At 37.8% G+C, this 20,412-nt stretch overlaps 1 protein-coding gene across 10 annotated transcripts in view; it reads left to right on the top strand.

Moving 5' to 3' along the window:
* Positions 1-20,412, top strand: part of LOC129727698 (chloride channel protein 2) — a 102,147-nt gene that overhangs the window by 29,881 nt on the left and 51,854 nt on the right. For 3 of the 10 annotated variants that reach the window (XR_008728583.1, XM_055685782.1, XM_055685761.1), the window contains exons 1-2: positions 16,879-17,555; positions 17,622-17,826. The exons of 4 other annotated variants lie outside the window; for them this stretch is intronic. Coding sequence is in view for 3 of the 6 variants with exons in the window: in XM_055685782.1 (XP_055541757.1) it covers positions 17,377-17,555; positions 17,622-17,826 (384 nt within the window). In the remaining 3 variants the exon portion in view is untranslated. Of the gene's footprint in view, positions 1-16,380; positions 16,513-16,878; positions 17,556-17,621; positions 17,827-20,412 lie in introns of those variants that run through there. 3 more of the 10 variants (XM_055685820.1, XM_055685891.1, XM_055685856.1) reach the window with 3 other exon arrangements.

Genomic DNA, 20,412 nt, shown 5'->3' with positions numbered 1-20,412 from the left:
TAACAATTTTGATATGTAAAAATAGATTCTGAATGAATCTTAGTAAATAAACAAAAAATTCACAAGCATTCGCTGGCTCTTACGCTTCTATAAATGTATATCTTTAGGAATTTACTCTTTTGATCCGGTCTATCCGGTCTCGATTATTTAGTGAATATCGAAGATAAAATTAAAAAAATTAAATCCTTTGCAAAAATTTACAATTCTTGTTGAGTAATTTATGGTAATCATATTTATGAGATAAACTTTCAATCACCATCAACAGCAGCATTGCAATTTTTCCGCGATTACACACGAATAGAAATGTACGCACAAAAGTGTACCACTGCAATACGAATAGTACCGCTGCAGTACGAACAGTACCGCTGCAGTACGAATAGAAGTGCACCGCTGAAATGTACGAATAGAAGAGCACCGCTGCAATCATAGACGACGAGAGACCTGCGGTTGTTTACTCCACTGGTACTGTTGCTTTTACCGGCATGTTTTCTTTCAAGACATCAGTTTTTATTAGGTTCTTCAGAACCTAACACGCAGGTTCAGAAATTGTTCAAGGATGGGTGTTGTTTCAAACTTTTCGGAAAACTTTTACCTTCGAGACATCATATTAGTCTAAGCTCATAGGAGCAAAAATAAATTGACCTATTGGGACGGGGAGACTCTGTCAATTTTTTTCGATATTGATACAGTGAATACCATTGGGAATGGTTGGTGCCCATTCACGTCGTCTGTGTTAGGAATGCTCGCATGTAATTGGTTCATTACTCGCGTAAATTTGTCATTGAAACTTTTTATCAATTTTACCGCTTAGCAATGAAATTAGAGTGATAACTAGCATATTACAAAATTGTTATACATTTTATCTATCCAACAACATATTGGTTATTGTTATCCATCATGTGGTTATGCTGTTATTAACGTTTGAAATCTGACGCAAAATTTGCTAGTTTCATTTCCAATTTTACAGAATGCATCCCAGTATAGTAAACAAAGACGTAGTCCCACGTCAAAAATTACAAGAGTTGTATGCAAAGCCACGACCGCAAGGTTGACGTAGAACTACATAAGGCTGTTTGTTGCATTACTTGTATCGAATATGTTTAAAATTTTGTGCAAAAGAGGAACTAAAGTGCTACCGAATTTTAGTTTGCAATTACAACACGGAACAGGAATGAAACAAACATTATACAACACAAACAAGTTTCAACAGTCAAAGTGCATGTAGATTCAAATAACAATTTACTTTTAATTCCAGCGCAAAACGAGAAAATATTAAATCTTCCATAATTTGTTGGTTGTCCTTATAAAGACTGCTGTTGTTCAATTTCATATCGGATTTAATGTTGATCGTATCTGTGCGCTACCCCGACAGAGGGGATTAAGGCATTTATCTGATAACACAATTGAAAGCTGTTTTTACACTGAAAATTTGACAGCCCGTATACTTTGAATGCCAGCATTCCAAAACGTTTGTGTGTTGTCAAAATACGGCAATTTTTCATTAGAGGAAGTGCCGGCTAATGTACCCACTACTGATGCTGCTCGCTACTGCACAAAGGCAACTTTTACTAGAGGAAGTGCCGCTGCGCCAACTGGCCCCAATATCGCTGCTGATACAACTGCTGCTGCTGATACTATCCGTTGCCACAGCTGCTGCTGTTAAGTAAGGACTGCTGTTGTCGGTGTCTAGAAATAATAAGAGCAGTTTCGGCTGGAACAGGCTCTAATATAGGACAAATAGTACATTCCGAATTGCTAGGTCTATAATTCTGTCGACCGTGCTTGGAGAAGCAATCATAGAACGGCTAATCAGGTCAATCGAAATTTGCGTTTCAACGAGGATTGACCTTTTTTAATAATATAGTTGCTTGTCATATTAGGCTTAACAATTGTTAAGGTTTAATTATTCGTACATTAATTTTTATGCATATAATAAAAGTTGTTCGGGTGTTGTGCTTATTACTGAAGGAAAAGATGATTCAGTACGTTCTGAGACATGCAGATGAAGTCAAATTTATAACTATTCCAAATTCGAAGATGTGAATCAATTCAAGAGGAAATATTAACTCAGGTGTTTATTTCATCTTGAAAAGGGCAATTTGTTGTATAATTCAATTTCGGATAAGATAAGAAATGATCGGTTCATATCTTGATGCAGATTAACACTCAAAACTAGACGGCTTAAGTATTTTGAACGCCAGCTTTCCAGAACGTTTAAGTGGTCATTGGATGCATTTACTAGTCCTCGCTATCGTACAGAGACAGCATTTCACTTAAAGAAGTGCCCCACTGCATCAGCTGGCCCAGCTACTTTCGATGCTGAGACCTGCTGCAACTGCTGCGCTATCCGTTGCCATGACACAGCTGTGGCCGCTATCCGCTGATATTGGTATCCGCTGCACTTCTGCTGCTGCTAAGGAAGTACTGTTGTTGCTGCTGTCTGGAAGTAATATGAGCAGTTTCGGTGACAATTTTCAATAGTACAATAGTTTGAAAAACAAAATCACAATTTTCTGCACTTGGAAAGAATCTTAGAAGATTTTACCATCTATTGCTGCGGGGACAAAGGAAATCCATCAAAAACTAATCGATTTATTAGCATTTGAAATTGGACATATTTTTCACTTTTTCCGGGTTTAGATTTTCATTTTACATCCCTATGTAGCCAAGTATGTAGCCGAACTTCCTATGAGTGGTAATTCTACGTCAAAAATTGAAAAATGCGAACAACTTGCCTCGCTCCAATAACTGACAAGGCGGACAAAAATGTTGTAATACGAAACGCGAGTGAAACTTGGCAGATTACAGCTGAATCACGTACGAGTCGAGCAATGTTGCAGACGAGCTACTCGGTCGAAATCCAGCCGACTTGCCATATGTAATACCAAAATTGGTTAGACAAGTAACTCACCTCGTCTTCTGTAATAGGCCCCAGTAATTTTTTGCCATTTTCTTACCATTGAATGTTCTTAGGGAAGGAGGCCCCCTAAAATATCTGCCCCGGGCTCCCCAAGACCCAAATCCGGGCCTGATAATAACCTTACCCGGCCCCAGAAACCCTTACATATGAATTTTCAAGCTGATCCGCTGATCCGTTCCTGAGTTAAATTGTTATTTGCGAACTCCAACATATTTTTATTATATAGAAGAATATGAAACTTCTGTTTTTTTTAATTGGTTTTAGCTACCGCGACCAAAAATTAGATCTATTGTAGCATTCCCCAGCTTTTTATTACCTGATCAGAGTGAAAAATTACTATGAGAAGTAACTCTCAGCCCTTGATTTAGGTATGATCCCAATTAGGTATTATGTGCCGTATAAACTGCACTACCTTATTAGGACAAGACAGCCAAATTTCAAAGGGCTGTAATAGTCCTTTTCGAAAAACATTGCTCTTTTGTTGTAAAGTGCTGGACAAAAACATAATAAATGTGCTGAAGACTCGATTTCTTCGTTACAAAAACGACAAACATCGTTGTCAGCCTTTCCAATTATTTTCGGATGATATTTGGCTGAACAATGCCCTGTAATTAGACATATATAGGTGCATAGGTCTTTTTGAAATAGAGCAAGACCACCTCTGGTTAAACTTTATTACCATTAGGCGGCATTCATCAATTTTTCGATCCCCTTCCACCTGTGTAACAAATTGTAGCGCACAGAGCCGGATTTACGATTGTGGGGGCCCAGTTTACAGTGGGAGCCCCAAAATAAAACAAACCCGTTTTTTATCGTACGAGTTAAAAACATTTATTTGTTATTGAAAAGTTACCAACAATTTGCTAGATTTTTTTTACGAGTTTTTTTTTGCAGAGAACTTATTGATTGAATAATCAACATTCAGCTCCTTCATAATATTGTACTCTCAACTTAACAATGCTAAGTTTGACAGCCTTTCACTCTTCATAGTCGTACGCAACCTATTTTCAACCAGTTTCATCTTCGAAAAAGACCTTTCTCCAGTTGCGTTCGAGATCATTAGGCTCAAATAAATCCTTAAATAAACAATTTTTGCAAGGCACTAACGAGTTTTTGATTTTTTTTCTTCATGTAATCATCTTTTTTGAGCTCCACTTTGATATACGCGGGGTTTTGTGGTGACAGCTCATTTTGAACAAATTTAATAATAAATTCGGTTCTTGCTCACTGTTTATAGCCAGATCTAACTGTCGAATGATTTGGACCAGAGGTTCCAGATGTTTTCGAAAGATGGCGGACTCTGAATATCTGCATTTTACAACGCAAATCTGGTATCCCTGATTCGGACAAGTAAACTTATTTTCGGAATCAACAGCAATGCATTAAGAAAACTTGTGGATTATGTATTTTCTTTCCTGCTTGATCTCCCATGCGCGCTGGTTCGATTCAAACGGTGTGTTTATGTGTGTCATTCCAAGAGAATCGAAGGATACTATGGATGTAGTTGTGACATTGGCGCTCGCGAAAAAATAACACTGAAGAAAAATTTCAGATTGAAATGGTCTGTTCAAATTTTCTTGCTGTAAATTGAACTTTTGATTGAATCTCATTTTTGATAGAGAAAAGAACTTTTTCTCGTTTTGTGGGGGCCCCAAAAATGTAAGGGCCCGTGACCCGGGCCTCCTGGGCCCCCTCTTAAATCCGGCTCTGGTAGCGCATAAGGTCACCTTCCTCTAAAAAATTCGATACGCTTTGATTTATACTCCTCTTCAAAATAAATGATCGTTGTTGAATGGTATGAATGTAATAAACGCATCACAAACATGATCGTGTTGGGTTTACGTCACGTGGAGGAAAAATGGCGGCTACGTCATTTCGTTTTCGTGAATTCTTGACGCTGTTTTTTACACTTTTGATCACATTTCGGCGCTTATAGGTCAAATTTTGTGTGTTCTATCATTTGTGTGTTTAATCACATAAAACCAAAAACGATCACTTTGGTTCTTACGTCAATCTGCGAGATTGCGGCAGTCAAAAAAAAAAAAACAATAGGGGTCTTCACATCGAGCTCGTATACGAATACCGAGCCGTAAACTGCGTATCATTACTCGTCAATGGAGGTGAGTATTTTTACGGCTGGGTATTTGTTTACGAGCTCGACATGAATCCCCCTAATAAATTTCAAAAGCCTCCCAGCTAGTCTATGATGATGGTTTTACAAGCCAGCCATAAGACATAAACCCAATTCGCATTTGATTTGTTACTTGGGAAAAGTTCCTTTTATTTTATTTCGGTGACTGTTATTCTCTCTAGAACTCTGTTTTTCGATATCAACAACTCGACTTTATTTGGCAGGCGATCAGAATGGACATTCCACTATTTATATAAATATGAGATAATATTTATTATATAAATATGAGAGCTTTAGTATGTAGTTTATTCTAGCTGTCGCTTTAATCAAATGAAATCAGTTTAGAATATTTTTGATTATATGGAAGCGAATTGTGACAGACGGATCCAATTTCGTGAAACAATGCAACCAGAAAAGCAATTGTTTTTTTAAAGCAACATAGCCGCAAGGTTACAGAGTTCACTTTTGTAGCCGATCGTCTATATAGCCTTAGTGAGAATTTACCATATTTAAAAGAGTATTTACAGAAATTCAGTTATTATTCGTAGGTTTAGAATACAACCATCTTATTGCTATGCACCGAAGAGATAGATAGAGTCCTTTTGGTATTTTTTTTACTGTTGTTTATGTTTATTTTTAGAAGTCTACTGAAGACGTTTGTTTTGAAAACCTTTTTAAATATGAAAAAAATCTTTAACCTTTTCTGCAACTTCTGCAATTGTCCTTCTGCAACTTCTGCAATTGCCCTGTTTGTTCTCGTATTTAGGTTATTTTGTATTAGAATCAACTGTGAATCCATACCCTAGTAACATGGAACCGACAACGAATCTTACCCAAACGAGAAATCGCCAAAAGTTAGGCAAAGAAAGATGTCACGCACGAGAGCGCATGCGCGAACGATAATTCACTACGATCAGCGCGCGCAAAATTGGCGAGAGAATTCGCTCGGTTGGTTCACCCACGTGTTCAATGCTTCTGTTTACCACCCGGTAGCAGGAGTTTATTCCATCCGGATCTGTTCACCATTTTAACGAATTCCAGGTCTGATTTTGGTCTAATATTGATAATTAGCGAATGATTTTTTTTACAAAAGAATACATGACATCACGCTCCATTCAACTTTTTCGAAATATTTTTGCTTATTTTTCGCGTCAGCGGACACAATACGCCACCATATTATTTGGACAAAGTAGCCAATAATGAATCTTCTTATCAGGTCACTTGCAATCCTAAAATAGAGCATTTTTCGTTTTGCGGTTCCTTCAGCTGACCAGCGCCGTCACCAGGTCTTTTTTTTGCACATTTATTGCAAGATATTATCAGTTATTTTAGATTTCTGTACTCCTGAGCTGATAACGAACAGATTCGCGACAGAATGTAGGTGGGCCATTATCGATGGCGATGCGATTTTTTTGGACGGATTGTGTCCATCATTTTCAATGGGAACACCCGTGCGGCAGGATCGGGCAGCTTGGTTGGTTAGTTTTCTTGGAACGGTAAACGACATTGCGCTGGTGAAGTGAAAAATCGGACGAATCTAAGTGTTTATTAGCCTTTCCCACTGGAAAGGTAAATTAAGCTATTCCGTGTATGAGATTAAAAGTGTATTTTTTTTTTCTTGTTCGCCAAGTAAAATCAAACTCAGATGGGTGTGCATAGAACACACGGAAGGACTGTGAGTCGACTGACGCTGGATTTGCTGTCTGAGGTGGGATACCAAGGAACGGGAAATGGCCTGGATAGAAACGAAAACTCTGTGAGTGGCAGCTTTTGTTTTTCAGTTTTTAGTAGCTTTTACGAAAGTCACATTTAAAGGATGCTTGATATATTCCTAATTTAGTTAAAAAATCAACGACGCACGACAAAACAGTTGGAGCTTGACCCGATATATGGGGATTCTTTTATCTCTACATTTTAATCCTGCTTTGAGCGATGAACAAGAAGCACGCGCTCGATTGATATCTACGCCCACTAGCTTCTGATTAAATTGTCCTAACCGTTGATAAAAATCGTCTGTTTAACGATGATTTGTGTACAGTCTACAGGGGGAGACTAGACTGGATAGCTAAGCAACAATAGTTCAAACAGGATTAACGCTAAAATGTCGTGTTATCTAGCGGAGAAATCTAGAGAAGCCGCCAGCCCATAACGCGCCCATCCGGATAAAAAAAAAACAATGCGATGGATTAAACTTTATTGACTTTTAAGCACGTTTGCCAGCAACTATTGATGTTATCCAGGTCTGTTTGATAACTATTGAGCATCGCAGTTGTTACACAGGTCGTAAGACGTATGAGAAACAGTTTCGAAAGTGATCAGAATTCGACCACTGGAATTTTGGTAGTGAATTTGGATATTCGAGAAACGACTTTCAGATTAAGTCTGAGTGAATGAGACACTGGAGGAAGTTGGAAGTTGTTCAAACCGTTGTATAATTCTCTGATTGCCAGAAAAGTAGCAAATATTGACTGTATTCATCTACGGCAGTCGATTGTTTTTTGCACAGTTCAGCATGAACGAACGACGTTTCTCAATTCATGACGGGTTTTACTCAAGTCTGTAACTGGCTTCTACCCCGTGAGAATTTGTAACATTCCTGGAAGCGGCCAATCTGACCCTAGGCACTTGATTGGTTGATCTTGATTGGTCTGGTTTCTGAAAACCTAGTAGTTTAACAAGGTTTGCCACATCTCCTGGTTTCGTCTGAAGTCTCCGGGCTTTCCGGCGAACGCGAATTTTCTCCCGGCCAGCAATATTGTTTTTAGCTTACTCTAAAAACGGCTAAAAAGTAAACCAAAAACAGTAATCTATTTGGACGGTTTCCAAATCCTACGAATACAGTTTCCTAGACTTTCACAATTCACAATTGAAGTTTAGCGTAACAGTCCATTAAAAGTTTTCACTGTAATTTTGAGAATGTTGCCTTCGAGAATTGACCTTAGGGTTAACGGCAATTCTGCACAACTTATTAATTTCAATAGCTATACATATTTTGCTGATATTATCAAAAAACCTAAATTAATCCACCTAGCGGTCAGACTCAGCCTTTCTCATTCAAACTTATTATTTGTAAAAATAGATTTACAGGAATGCTTAAATCCAAAAAGGTATATTCACTCTTTGGGTTCTAAATTATTGATATTGTAATTAAAGTATAAAATATGAAATTTGACGTAATGTTAGTGCTTCAGAAATAGCGAAATATAAGAAATGACTCTTAATTTCGTACAATTGAATCACGAGCGATACCGGGAACGTTCAAATAGTACGATACCACATTTAAATCATGTTGAGGCCAAATATATTGAACAAACAGCTATAGTGTTTAACAGTCTTTGAATTTATTCTCTTTACAAAACTAGTATATCAAATTTTTATGAAGTTTGTTATTTGTAAGTTTGAGAGATGACTCGTTTGTATGACACTAGTTATGTTCAAATAAGTCGTGTAATACTTGAGATAATAGACTTTCGTTGTTTTACAAATTAAAACATAACGGTTACTTAAGTTTGATTACAATCAAATGAAAAGGGAACGTATGGGGGAGCCAAACTTTGAAATCACGTGTTCAATCATAATTCATCAGTTAACCCTTAACTATCCCGTTCATTCGATATCAATACTGTTCAAATCTGTTGTGTAGTTTCTAAGATAATGAAGTTTAGTGATTTTCACATTTCGATACATTACAGACGAAGTTACATTCCGATTGTAGCAAAATTCAATAGGGTGTTATGAGGCAGCTAGACTTTTCATTTGACACTAATTTTGTGGAAATCGGTTCAACCATCTCTGAGAAAAGTGAGTGAGTCCAAGTAGTCTTCGGAATATGTTTCTTATCATAGCTGGATTTCACATTTTTAAACATAACAGGCAAAGTAATAATCCGTTTGCAAAACAAATCATTAGGGCCTTACGAGGCAACAAGACCTTCCATATGACACTGATTTTATGAAAATCGGTCCAGCCATCTCTGAGAAACATGAGTGAGCTTAAATAGTCTCCAGAACACGTTTCTTTCCATAACTTCTGAACCACATGTTCAATCTTCATAAGTTCAAAGGTTAAGGGTTTTTTAGGTAGCCCGTTAATTTGAAACCAATTTTGTTCAAATCGGTTGTGTAGTTTCTGAGATATTTCGTGATTTTTACATTTTGATACATAACCTCTAGAATAGAAATCAGATTACAATAAAATTCAATAGGGTCTTATAGGGCAACTAGACCTTTCATTTGCAATTGATTTCATTGAAATCGATTCAGCCATCTCTGAGAAAATCGAGTGAGATTGGGAGAGCGTTACACACACACATGCAGAAAATGCTCAGCTCGTCGAACTGAGTCGAGTGGTATACGACATTCGGCCCTTTTGAGCACTTTTATACCTTTAGTTTGTGCAGTGATTGCTATACCTTTCTAGGAGAAAGGCAAAAAGTGAAATGATAGAAATGACTTTTAATTTGAACTTCAATCCCGAGCAAGGCCGCAGGCATTAAAATAGTACAATATTAAATTTAAATGATGTTGAGGCCACATATTTTGATCGAGGCTACACACTTAAAATTTTCTGCCGGGTCTCGGTAATTTATTGCCGAGAACGGCACCGCTGAGTGCTCGGTTAAAAAAATAATGACAGCTGTCACATTTTTTCGTGAATCTCGGTTCACCTAACTGATATTTCGGCTCGTTAATATTTTGTGCCGAAGCTTCAGTTAGGTTGAATCGAGATTTTCGAAAAAATGTGACAGCTGTCATTTTTTTTCAAACCGAGCACTCAGTGGTGCCGTTCTCGGCAAAAATTACCGAGAGCCGGCAAAAAAATTTAAGTGTGTATAGTTTTAAACAGTCTGCGGGTTTCGTTTCTTTCTATAATTTTCGAACCACATGTTTAAACATTATGAAATTCATTGTTTAAGGGTTTGAAAGCCCATTTATTTGAATTCAACTATGTTCATAGCTTCTGAGATATAAGAGCGTTTTTCACATTCTGACGCAGCGCCAAAACTAAAAGTTTGATTACAATGAAATTCAATAGCAACCTAAGCGGCAAATAGACCCTTCATTTGACACCAAGATAGAAAGAATCGGTCAGACCATCTCTGAGAAAAGTGAAAGCGAAAGAAAGGTGCACATACACACGTACACACCCACACACAAACATATACACCTATACATGCATATATGCAGAAAATGCTCGATTCGTCGAACTGAGTTGAGTAGTATATGACATTCGGCCATTTCAATAATTTTTGTTTTAATTAGCCAGTGATCGTTAGGAGAAAGTCAATATGTTTACTTTCATTATGTGATTTCACATTTTTATGAACAACGGACACAGTTACAATCCGATTGCAATGAAATTCAATAGCAACCTATGGGGCAAATAGACCTTTCATTTGACACTAATTTTGTGAAAATCGGTTCAGCCATCACTGAGAAAAATGAGGGAGTTTAAACAACCTCAGGATAACTTTTCTTTACATAACTTTTGAACCACATGTTCAATCATAACGAAATTCAAAAGTTAAGGGTTCTGGGGACAGCCCAATCATTTGAAACCAGTTTTATTGAAATCGGTTGTGTGGTTTCTGAGATATTGATGTTTCGTGATTTTTACATTTTGATACATAACCTCTAAACTAAAAATCCGATTATAATGAAATTTAAAAGCAACCTATGGCGCAACTAGACCTTTCATTTGCAATTATTTTTTTGAAAATCGGTCCAGCCATCTTTGAGAAAAGTGAGTGAGAAAAAAAAGTTGCACATACACACACACACACACTCATACACATACACACATACATACATACATACAGAAAATGCTCAGTTCGTCGAAAGAAGTCGAGTGGTATATGACATTTGGCCATTGGGACCACTTTTATACCTTAGGTTTTTCCAGTGATTGCTATACCTTTCTAGGAGAAAGGCAAAAAATCAATGAATTCAATCGGCTGTTGGGAATTGCAAAAACAAATTTAAAAAATCGTGAAGGTATTATGGAACAATTACGTTACCTGGCTGTAAAGGACGTGCCAGCTTGTTTTATGATCAATAATCTGCAATCTGCAACTGTTTAATCGATATTAGTTTAACACATAACAGTTCATAACAGCCGCTCTTAACAGTCGCCTATCGATGAACCATTATCAATGCAACACACAGATTATGAAAGAAGAAAGAATGTAGGGAAACGCTTTCGGCTGAACATCGAATAAGCAGGCGTTGCACAGAGTTAGCGTGTTCATAAACTACTGCGTTACCAATATGCTTGGCATAACTTCGTAACAGCTAACTTGGATGGATGTGAGTATAGTCAGTCGCCAGCAGTAAGCACTCCCTGAAAACAACACTAAAGAAAAGACTGTACTTTTTTGAAGGCTGTTTCTGGGTTACTTCTGTTGTAGCTAAAGTTACTGCTGAATCCCTAACGTGAAAAAGAATGAAACCCACAAACAAATTACCGAGGAGAGCTAAATAGAGCTTAGTTCCAGGCTCTAAAAATAGTGTATTTCTCGTTATTTCAACTTATTTATGTGCTTTTCGTGCTTAAACGCGTATAACAACAATTACCGCTGTACTTACTGTTCGAAGTGAACTTATACTATTTGAAAAACTCCAGGGAATCAATAGTGATGGTTTCTTTTATATCCAGATCCTGTACACACACTGGCGTAGTGTGGTGTGGGCTGAGGCCGATGAATATATTTTTTTCCTGCGTGTCATCTTTAGGAAGTTGACATCCGCCGAAATAATTATGTTATCCTTAGGAGGGAACACTCACGAAAATTATATACATTTCCTCCTATTGGTTGCAAGATATTTTTAATTGCAACCTGAGGGGTGACGCCCAAATTTTTCACCTCGAGTGTCATCCAGTCACGCTGTGCCACTGATCTTGTATGTGGTGCAATTCGCCCAATTCACCCTATTCGTGCAATTTCGTTATAAAATTTGTCCTTCCAAAATACGGCTATAAAGGGACTCGTTCAGCAGCCAATCAAATTTTTTTTTTATAATTAGCGGACCACTTTTTATTTTAATCACTAAACAAAATTACTCACTACACTAAGAATACTTTAATCGTTGAAATGTTCACCTCAAATCTCCAAAAACAAGCTTTAATTAGCAGAAATAGGTACCATGGAAGCAGCTTAATACTCAATGCCCGGAATTTATCAGTTCCTAAGGCTCGAGTGAAATTTAATGCACCAATTATTGACAATGAACTTCAACTTCTTATACGTTTCAAGAACATACGGAGACGTCAATACCAAAGATCTCGTGATCCTGCTTTGAAAATTATTTTTCAAGAATTAAAAAAGGAAATTAAACATAGATTCACTCTCTTGCGAAATGAGAATTTCATGAGAGAAGTTGAACAACTAAAACCTTATTCAAAACCTTTCTGGAAGTTTTCGAAGGTTCTTAAGAAACCTTCGAAGCCCATTCCAGTCCTGAAAGATGGTGATTGCATTTTTCTAACGAATGAACAAAAAATCTCAAAAACTTGCTCAGCAGTTTGAGAGTGTTCATAACTCCAATTTGAACGTAGTAAGTCCTATTGAAAATGAAGTAAACCAAAAGTATGTTCAGATCACCACCCGAGTCTGGAGACAAACTTGAATGAGGTGCGAACCATTCTCAAAAAATTCAAAAACATGAAAGCACCAGGAGATGATGGGATTTTCTATATCCTTATCAAAAGACTTCCCGAAAACTCTTTAAATTTCTTGGTAAAAATTTTTAACAGATGCTTTGCACTAGCACATTTTCCTACGAAATGGAAAAATGCCAAAGTCACTCCAATTTTAAAACCCGAAAAGAATCCAGCTGAGGCATCAAGTTATCGACCAATTAGTTTACTTTCCTCTATTAGCAAACTTTTTGAAAGAATAATTCTTAATAGAATGATAACACATATTAATGAGAACTCAATTTTTGCAAATGAGCAGTTTGGTTTTCGCCATGGGCATTCCACTACTCATCAGTTACTTAGAGTAACAAATATGATTCGAACTAATAAATCTGACGGCTATTCGACTGGAGCAGCTCTACTAGATATAGAAAAGGCATTCGACAGTGTTTGGCATAAAGGTTTAATAGCTAAAATGTAAAATTTCGGTTTTCCGCTTTACCTTACAAAAATAATACAAAGTTATTCAACTGACCGCACTCTTCAGGTTAACTATCAAAATGGTAAATCTGATAGATTGCCTGTTAGAGCTGGTGTGCCTCAGGGGAGTATCTTGGGCCCAATCTTATATAACATTTTTACTTCTGATCTTCCTGATTTACCAACAGGTTGTGAGAAATCTCTGTTTTGTGACGATACAAGCATTTCCGCAAAAGGAAAAAGCCTTCGTGTTATATGCAGTCGGCTACAAAAAAGTTTAGATATATTTTCATCATACTTGCAGAAATGGAAGATTTCCCCTAATGCTTCTAAAACACAGTTAATTATTTCTCCTCATAAGCCAAGAGTTTCATTTCTCAAACCCACCCATAACCACGTTATTAAGATGAACGGTGTGGTCTTAAATATGTCTGATCAAGTTGAATACTTAGGGCTAATTTATGATAAGAATCTTACTTTCAAGGAGCACATCGAAAATATCCAGTCAAAGTGCAATAAGTATATCAAATGTTTATATCCTCTTATCAACAGGAATTCTAGACTTTGTCTCAAGAATAAACTGTTAATTTACAAACAAATTTTTAGGTCAGCAATGTTATATTCAGTTCCCATCTGGACAAGTTGTTGTGCAACCAGGAAGAAGACACTTCAAAGGATTCAGAATAAACTTTTAAAAATGATTTTGAAGCGTCCCCCCTGGTTTAGCACGAACGAGCTACATAGGCTCACTAATGTAGAAACATTAGAAAATATGTCAAGCCAAATTATCAACAAATTCCGACAAAAATCGTTGCAATCCTCAATTGCAACGATTAGCTCACTTTATAGACAGTAAGATAGTTTAAAGTTTATTTTAAGTTTCGTTTTTTCCTTTTATTTCTCCTTGACAAGTAGGTTTAATAATTTTCCTACAAATTACAATAACTTAACTGCGAATGCTAATAACATTCAATAATATAAAAAAGCGTACAAATATATATTATAGTGTTGAAATGTCACCATTTGTGGCAGAACACACAATATTAATTCTGAATAGATATTTTAGTACATGAATAAATCATTACAACCCCCCCCCCCCCCAAAAAGAAAGGTACCATGGAACGGGGTGAAATTGATCAATTTTTCATGGACATTTTTCCCAAAATAATATAATTTCAAAACAAGAACTGGTATGTGCTCCAGTAAACCTCTATGGCTGTTGGTGAAACTTCTATCGTCTACTTCATGAAATAAATTCGATAATTCTATGAGGTAAATTGGGGTGAAATAGATCACCATTCAATCCATACATTCTTTTGGCAATGTGTTTTTTTTTTGGATATGCTAAAGATAAATGATGATTTCTGTACTGAATACACAGCATTTACAGCTAGTTTGGAAACGAAAATAACGATATTTCAGGTTAAAATTTGTTTATTTTGGCCCACGGGCTGCTTGTTGCTAAATTTGCTCTTATTTGATCGTCGTTAGACCGATCTCAATTCGGTTTGTTGCAAAAGCTCAAAAACTAGCTCTGAAATTAAAATCTTTGTGGTTTCCTGCGAATTTATCAGTATTTCTTTAATGGTATTAAATGATCATTGTTGAAAATTACAGTTTTTTAGCTTTTATCAAACTTTACTCACTTCTCCAAATTTAACGTAATTAACCCTCAACTAAGATTACTTTAAGTAAATTCAATACTTGTTTTTTTGTTATTTGAAAACTTGTCTGATCAAATTTGATTGAGTTTTGACTGAGTTAGAAGAATTTTTCGAAAATATAAAAAATTGCACCGGGCATGCGAGGGTTAACTTTGACAGGTATGTGAATTATGCAAAAGTTGCGTTTAAGGACACGTTAACATTGCCTAGTGTTGTAAGCGTAATATCTTTTGATTAGTATTTTTTATCACGAATTTTCAGGTGATCAATTTCACCCCACTGATCATTTTCACCCCATTCCACGGTACCCTTGAAACCAGAAACTGCGAGTTTTTCTGCTAATTGACAAACCTTTCCCGTATTATTGCTCCTTAGAGAGGAATATTCATTCTGAGACTCTGCTTGCCATTTTTCACGGTTTTTCAGAATAGTTGGAACTGTACTTTGGGAGACATGGAATTTCTTCACTGTTTCTATCACTTTTCCACGACTTGAATCAAACTCTTCGATTAACATGAAACTTGATTCTTTGGGTAATAGTTAACACATTCAGTTCCCGTTTCTCTGTTTTCTCCATCCTAAGGACGGGTATTTATTTCTTATTCTTCAACACAATTTTTCACATCTTCCAAACTTGAGAACGATATCGACTCATAGAAACCAAACAATGAGCATAGTTACCGAGCGGGACCATCGATCAAAGAAGGCATAAGGGAAATATCGACTATTGGGGGCGAGCTTTTATGGCTAATCAAAGACGTGAGAAAAAAAAACAAAATCGCTTCTACAAATCTTCAAATCAAAAGTTCTCCTCAAATAAACAGTGACAACCTAATAATGCATATCGCCGCTGCAAATGATGCTTCTTTCGAGTCGTTCCTGCCAATGGCGGTGAACCGTAGCGCAATAAAGCCGACTGGCGCTCTGTTGCTGGTCGAACCTGCGCAAGGTTGGTTCGAGACGCTTTTTTCCAGTTTGCCGAAAAATTTGCGGAGCTTCCGACGTCCGCTCGAAGTTCGTTTTTTTTTTCATTTTTTTTTTCAGGCTCACATATAACAGAAGCAGCGAACGTTTGGTTGTTTACGCGGTGTGTGTTTTGGGGACCCCCCTCGAGTAACTGCCGGTCACCTGTTTCAATTGGACTGAGCCCAATCGGAATGTGCATTTTCTCCATCCGACACGGCGCATGTCATGCGTGCAGTGCGCGCGTGCGTCACTGCATTATTGCCTGCTCCAGAACTGAGGACAAAAATAATAAAAAATAAACACGGCACTTTTACTATCAAAGCGAAGTTTTTTGCTGATTTTATCGCCTCAAATATTGATTGTAGAATTGTGTTAAACATTTCGATATGCTTTGTTCTGCAATGCAAAGGAGGGGGAGTAATTACTACTAATTAATTACGAATATTTGTCGTTCGATAAGATCACAAACCGGAGATTTCACTTAGAGGGCATCCGTTTCGAGGTGAATCCAATGGCGGAATCTATAAAGCACTCTGGATACCATTAGGGGTTTTTAGTAATTTCTGGTGTGGTGATCATTGTTGGAGTCTTGTTTCTGGAGGTTTGGACGGAGTTCCAATTCGCGTTCCACCATGGTTCACATGGAAACGTTGAAGAAGGAACGCACCAGGCGTCACCATCCGTCCCTCTGGGAAAGTAAATATTCCACCATTGAGGTTAGTCACAATTCCGCGGGGAAGGCGGTAATCAAATTAATCCGTAAGGTGTCCGTTTGCCGGTTCTTAGATGTGATCGTGTTTGTGAATGAGAGACGTTTGTGTAAGTAGCGATGATGAGCGCAATTTACCCATTAAAGTTCATCATCGAATTGAGCTCTTCGTCTGGCGTTGCAAATCTGCAACGTCCCACTTACTCCACCGGTTCACGATACAGTGCAATGAAACCGGGAAAGATGCGCGAAAACAGGACGGCAAAGTTCGCCTTCTAGTGGTACGTCTAATGTCTGTGTCGTTCTCGCGTAGATTACGTATGCTGGAGGCAGCATTCTAGAGTGCGAATCATCGTTTAGTTGGTCCAAAATTTTCACGGCGGTTTGTCGATCATTGTCGTGTAGCGTAGAGATTTAGGAAATTCTTTTCCTATTGCTTTCCGATTCGAGTGTTTTCCGTGGCAGTACTTGTTTTGTGAAGTGAAGATGAAAACCCTCTGCCATACTTTTTGAAGTATCATTTTGACCCCTCGGGTTTCCAAAACAAATTCGGAATATACCTAATGCACTGCGGTTTCGTTAGCTGATATCACCTTCCATTTGTACCGTCATAAGCCGGCTACTCTTTCTACACGATCTTCCGCGTTGTGCTATCAATCTTAGATTGAAGTAAATTGCTCTAAATTAAATAAGTTCCTGCCCAGTGCGGAGTAAGCTGCCGTGACACGAAGATAATCCAGTCGCGCTTCAACTGACGGACACTGCAGACGATTTTTCACACATTACCCCGCGCCTGCTTCGATTTTGTTTATTAGTAGTGATTGCATGACATCCTAGTGCTGTGATACGCGGATATTGAAAAGTGATTACGATGTGGAAAAAGAAAGGTGGCCAAACTGGGAGAAGTGTTCCACCCAATACGGTTCCTCCGGATCGGTTGCGCACTGGCAGTACAGATTACACCGAGCGGATTTTCCACGACGAAGAGTTCGGGGAGGAGAACGTCGAACTGGTGGATGAAGAATGGGCCAGTTTTGAGCGAGTGTTGAGGTAATTGCTTTATTGAGGCTACCGTTTCCGGGAGTTCTTTTTGTTTGAGAGTGGTTTGTTCTCTAGAGAGTTTCGCGAACGGCAATTGCTAAATGCTTCCATGGAAAACATTCAGCAGAAGAAAAGGTCTCGCAAAAGACGCAACCATGCCTTCTATCCGATGCCGATGCCGAGCATGTCGGACATGGTAGATCGGGACAGCATTTCTACCAATACCAGCGATGAAGATGAAGCGTACGATACAGATGAGGACGGGTATATTACGACCCTCGTAAGCGGATTTAAGTTATTTCACTCTTTCTCTCTGAACTTTGCGATGAATGACTTGATCACTACTTGTGACACTGGTTCGCTTCCACTGATGCATGACTCTGCTCTTATTTCTCTGCATCTATCTCTAGCATGTAGCAGTAATTATTGCTATAATTTCACGCCGTTTATTCATCAGTAGCTCGCACATGCCCTCTTGAGTGCATGCCTCAAGGACCGCACATAAACAGGTACAGACAAAACGGAAACGCTATGAAAATTTTGTGTTGATCTCGCGCAGACTAAGCCGACTCTGCGGAAATTAACGAACTGATGAGTAGAGCCTTGATCTTGACAAACGACGGTGCCCATAGTCAGACAGGCGCGCCTTATCTGCCGCCGACGATGAAACGCAAGTTGTAATCACAGTTTTCACTCTGTCGTGATTAATGGCAGTCAATTTGTAATTTTTAGACGAGAGGTGTTAACGATTGCTTGACTGTCCAGTCTAGTTTCAAAACTTCGGAAGCACAGAGCTGTTATTGAATTATCATGTATTGTGTGGTTAAGCACGTAAGCAGTACTAAATACGCGCAATCGAAATGCTAATTAAAAGCTTAATTAAAAATTGCACAGAAAAAATGCTCGTTTGTTGTTATCTTCCCCTTTTTGCTTTCGTTTCACGACAAAGTGCAAAATTTAGAAGGGTTTGAATCTTTGCTATTCGCTTTAACAGTTTGATTTTCCGGTTCCGAGTTAAGGTTTTTTTCCAATACTGTTTTTATTGCGATCACGATCAACATTTGGTTCGGTCACCTTTCGTTACTTCATCCTAATGTTCTTATTGTATCACACCAGATCCGTTGGACCGTCAGCAATGGCATACAAGGCGCCATGGATTATAGTAAGCTTGATAAAGGTACCGGTAGTTTTGGGAAATATAATTTTGGGTCTTTAATATCTCAGTCATAACAAATGTCACATTTCGATCAGAAACTAATCAGTTTGGTGAGCATCTCATTGTTATGTTTATTGGGGTTAACGTTTTATATTTGGTTCACACTATATCAGTCAAACAAGAAACAAGAAATGATTACCCTGCGTTGTTACAATTAAACTTGGCTGACAATCAGCACCCTTTCAGTTGACCACAATCAATATCCCACTTGTGAATTAGTGGCGACCTTAAACACGCGGCGTAAGTGGAACAATAAACATGTATACCACACAAATAGCGCCTCGTATTACTGCATATGCGGTTTCAAGTGCAAGAAAATATTACAACCGTTTACCAATTAACAATAATTAGTGCTTCTGCCTAGACATTGGTATAAATAAATATTAGTATACGGAGACCGAGCTGGGTGCGGATCAAAACCCAATTATCTGATAAGACCATCCTCCGTGCCTCAGTGTGCGTCTTTCATTATTTACGCTCACACAGAAATAATCCAGCACGCGATCTACCTGCTGCAATGCGGTGAATAGGCACTTTATTGCAAAATGCAATTCTTCGGTAATAATACAAGCGGTCAGACCGACGATTGATCGGTTCTCGGCTTGTTCTCGCGTGTAGCGATGGGGTGCAAACAATAAATCAAACAACCAGCCGCATCCATCATGTTTTGAGCGGGCGATTAGGTTTGTCCGGTTTCTAACTGAATACTAGTTTGTGATTGATTGCTACTTTCTTCACACGCTGTTACGTGGGTTTCATGAGTATTGAATAGAATTGAAATTTCAAAAAATTAATTATGACAGAACAGCTTAAATATTACTACGGTGTTAATCTAAAAACTTGACTGTCTATTTTTCCGAGCTTATTGCTATTTCTTAAAAAAGAACATGCGTTTTTGTGTTGAATCTTTTAAAAATCTTCGCCGCACTTATTGAACGTCCAATTCGCACTTTTTTGTAAACTATGATTTTAACACGGTCGGTTGAAACATAAAAGCGCACTTTTATCCGCGTTTTCGCAATTCTAATGGTCTTCTCATTTGTCTTTGAACACTGTTGTAAGAGAAACGCGCAACCAGAACATTTTTTTATTTTCTCTTAGAATATACCGACTTGCGACCATTTTCATAGATTGCCTAAGTTTTTGGTGTAGGTCTTCAGTTATAGCGCAGCATGTTATATTTGTTGATACCATCGTCGGCAGGAAATGTTTTTCTGTGAGTCTTACGTGAAAACTTCATTAATGCCAAGCACATTAACTCAGTACCGGACTTAGAGTTGTCCCAACAAACGATTCTGTTGATTTTGTAGAAAGCTATTATTCAGTGGATGTCGGCTGAACTATAGCCTAACAAGCCGTTATCCAATAAAATTGTTTGTTGGGATATGGACCTCCTTTTCAGTTGTCAATAAGGGATAATGTTGTACAAAATATAAGTTAAAGGAAGGACACCTATAAAAAGATTGTGTTAGTTTTATAGAAATTTCAGTTTTTTAAGTTTCACGAATTTTCTTAAATTTTTAATCTTTTGTACAGTATTTTGACGTGGGACTACGTCTTTGTTTTCTATACTGGTATACATTCTGTAAAATTGGCAATGAAACTGGCAAATGTTGCGTCAGATTTCAAACAATAATAACAGCATAACCA

Source organism: Wyeomyia smithii, chromosome 1, assembly GCF_029784165.1.
Source record: "Wyeomyia smithii strain HCP4-BCI-WySm-NY-G18 chromosome 1, ASM2978416v1, whole genome shotgun sequence".
NCBI lineage: Eukaryota > Metazoa > Arthropoda > Insecta > Diptera > Culicidae > Wyeomyia > Wyeomyia smithii.
This window is presented reverse-complemented; position numbering and strand designations above follow the sequence as displayed.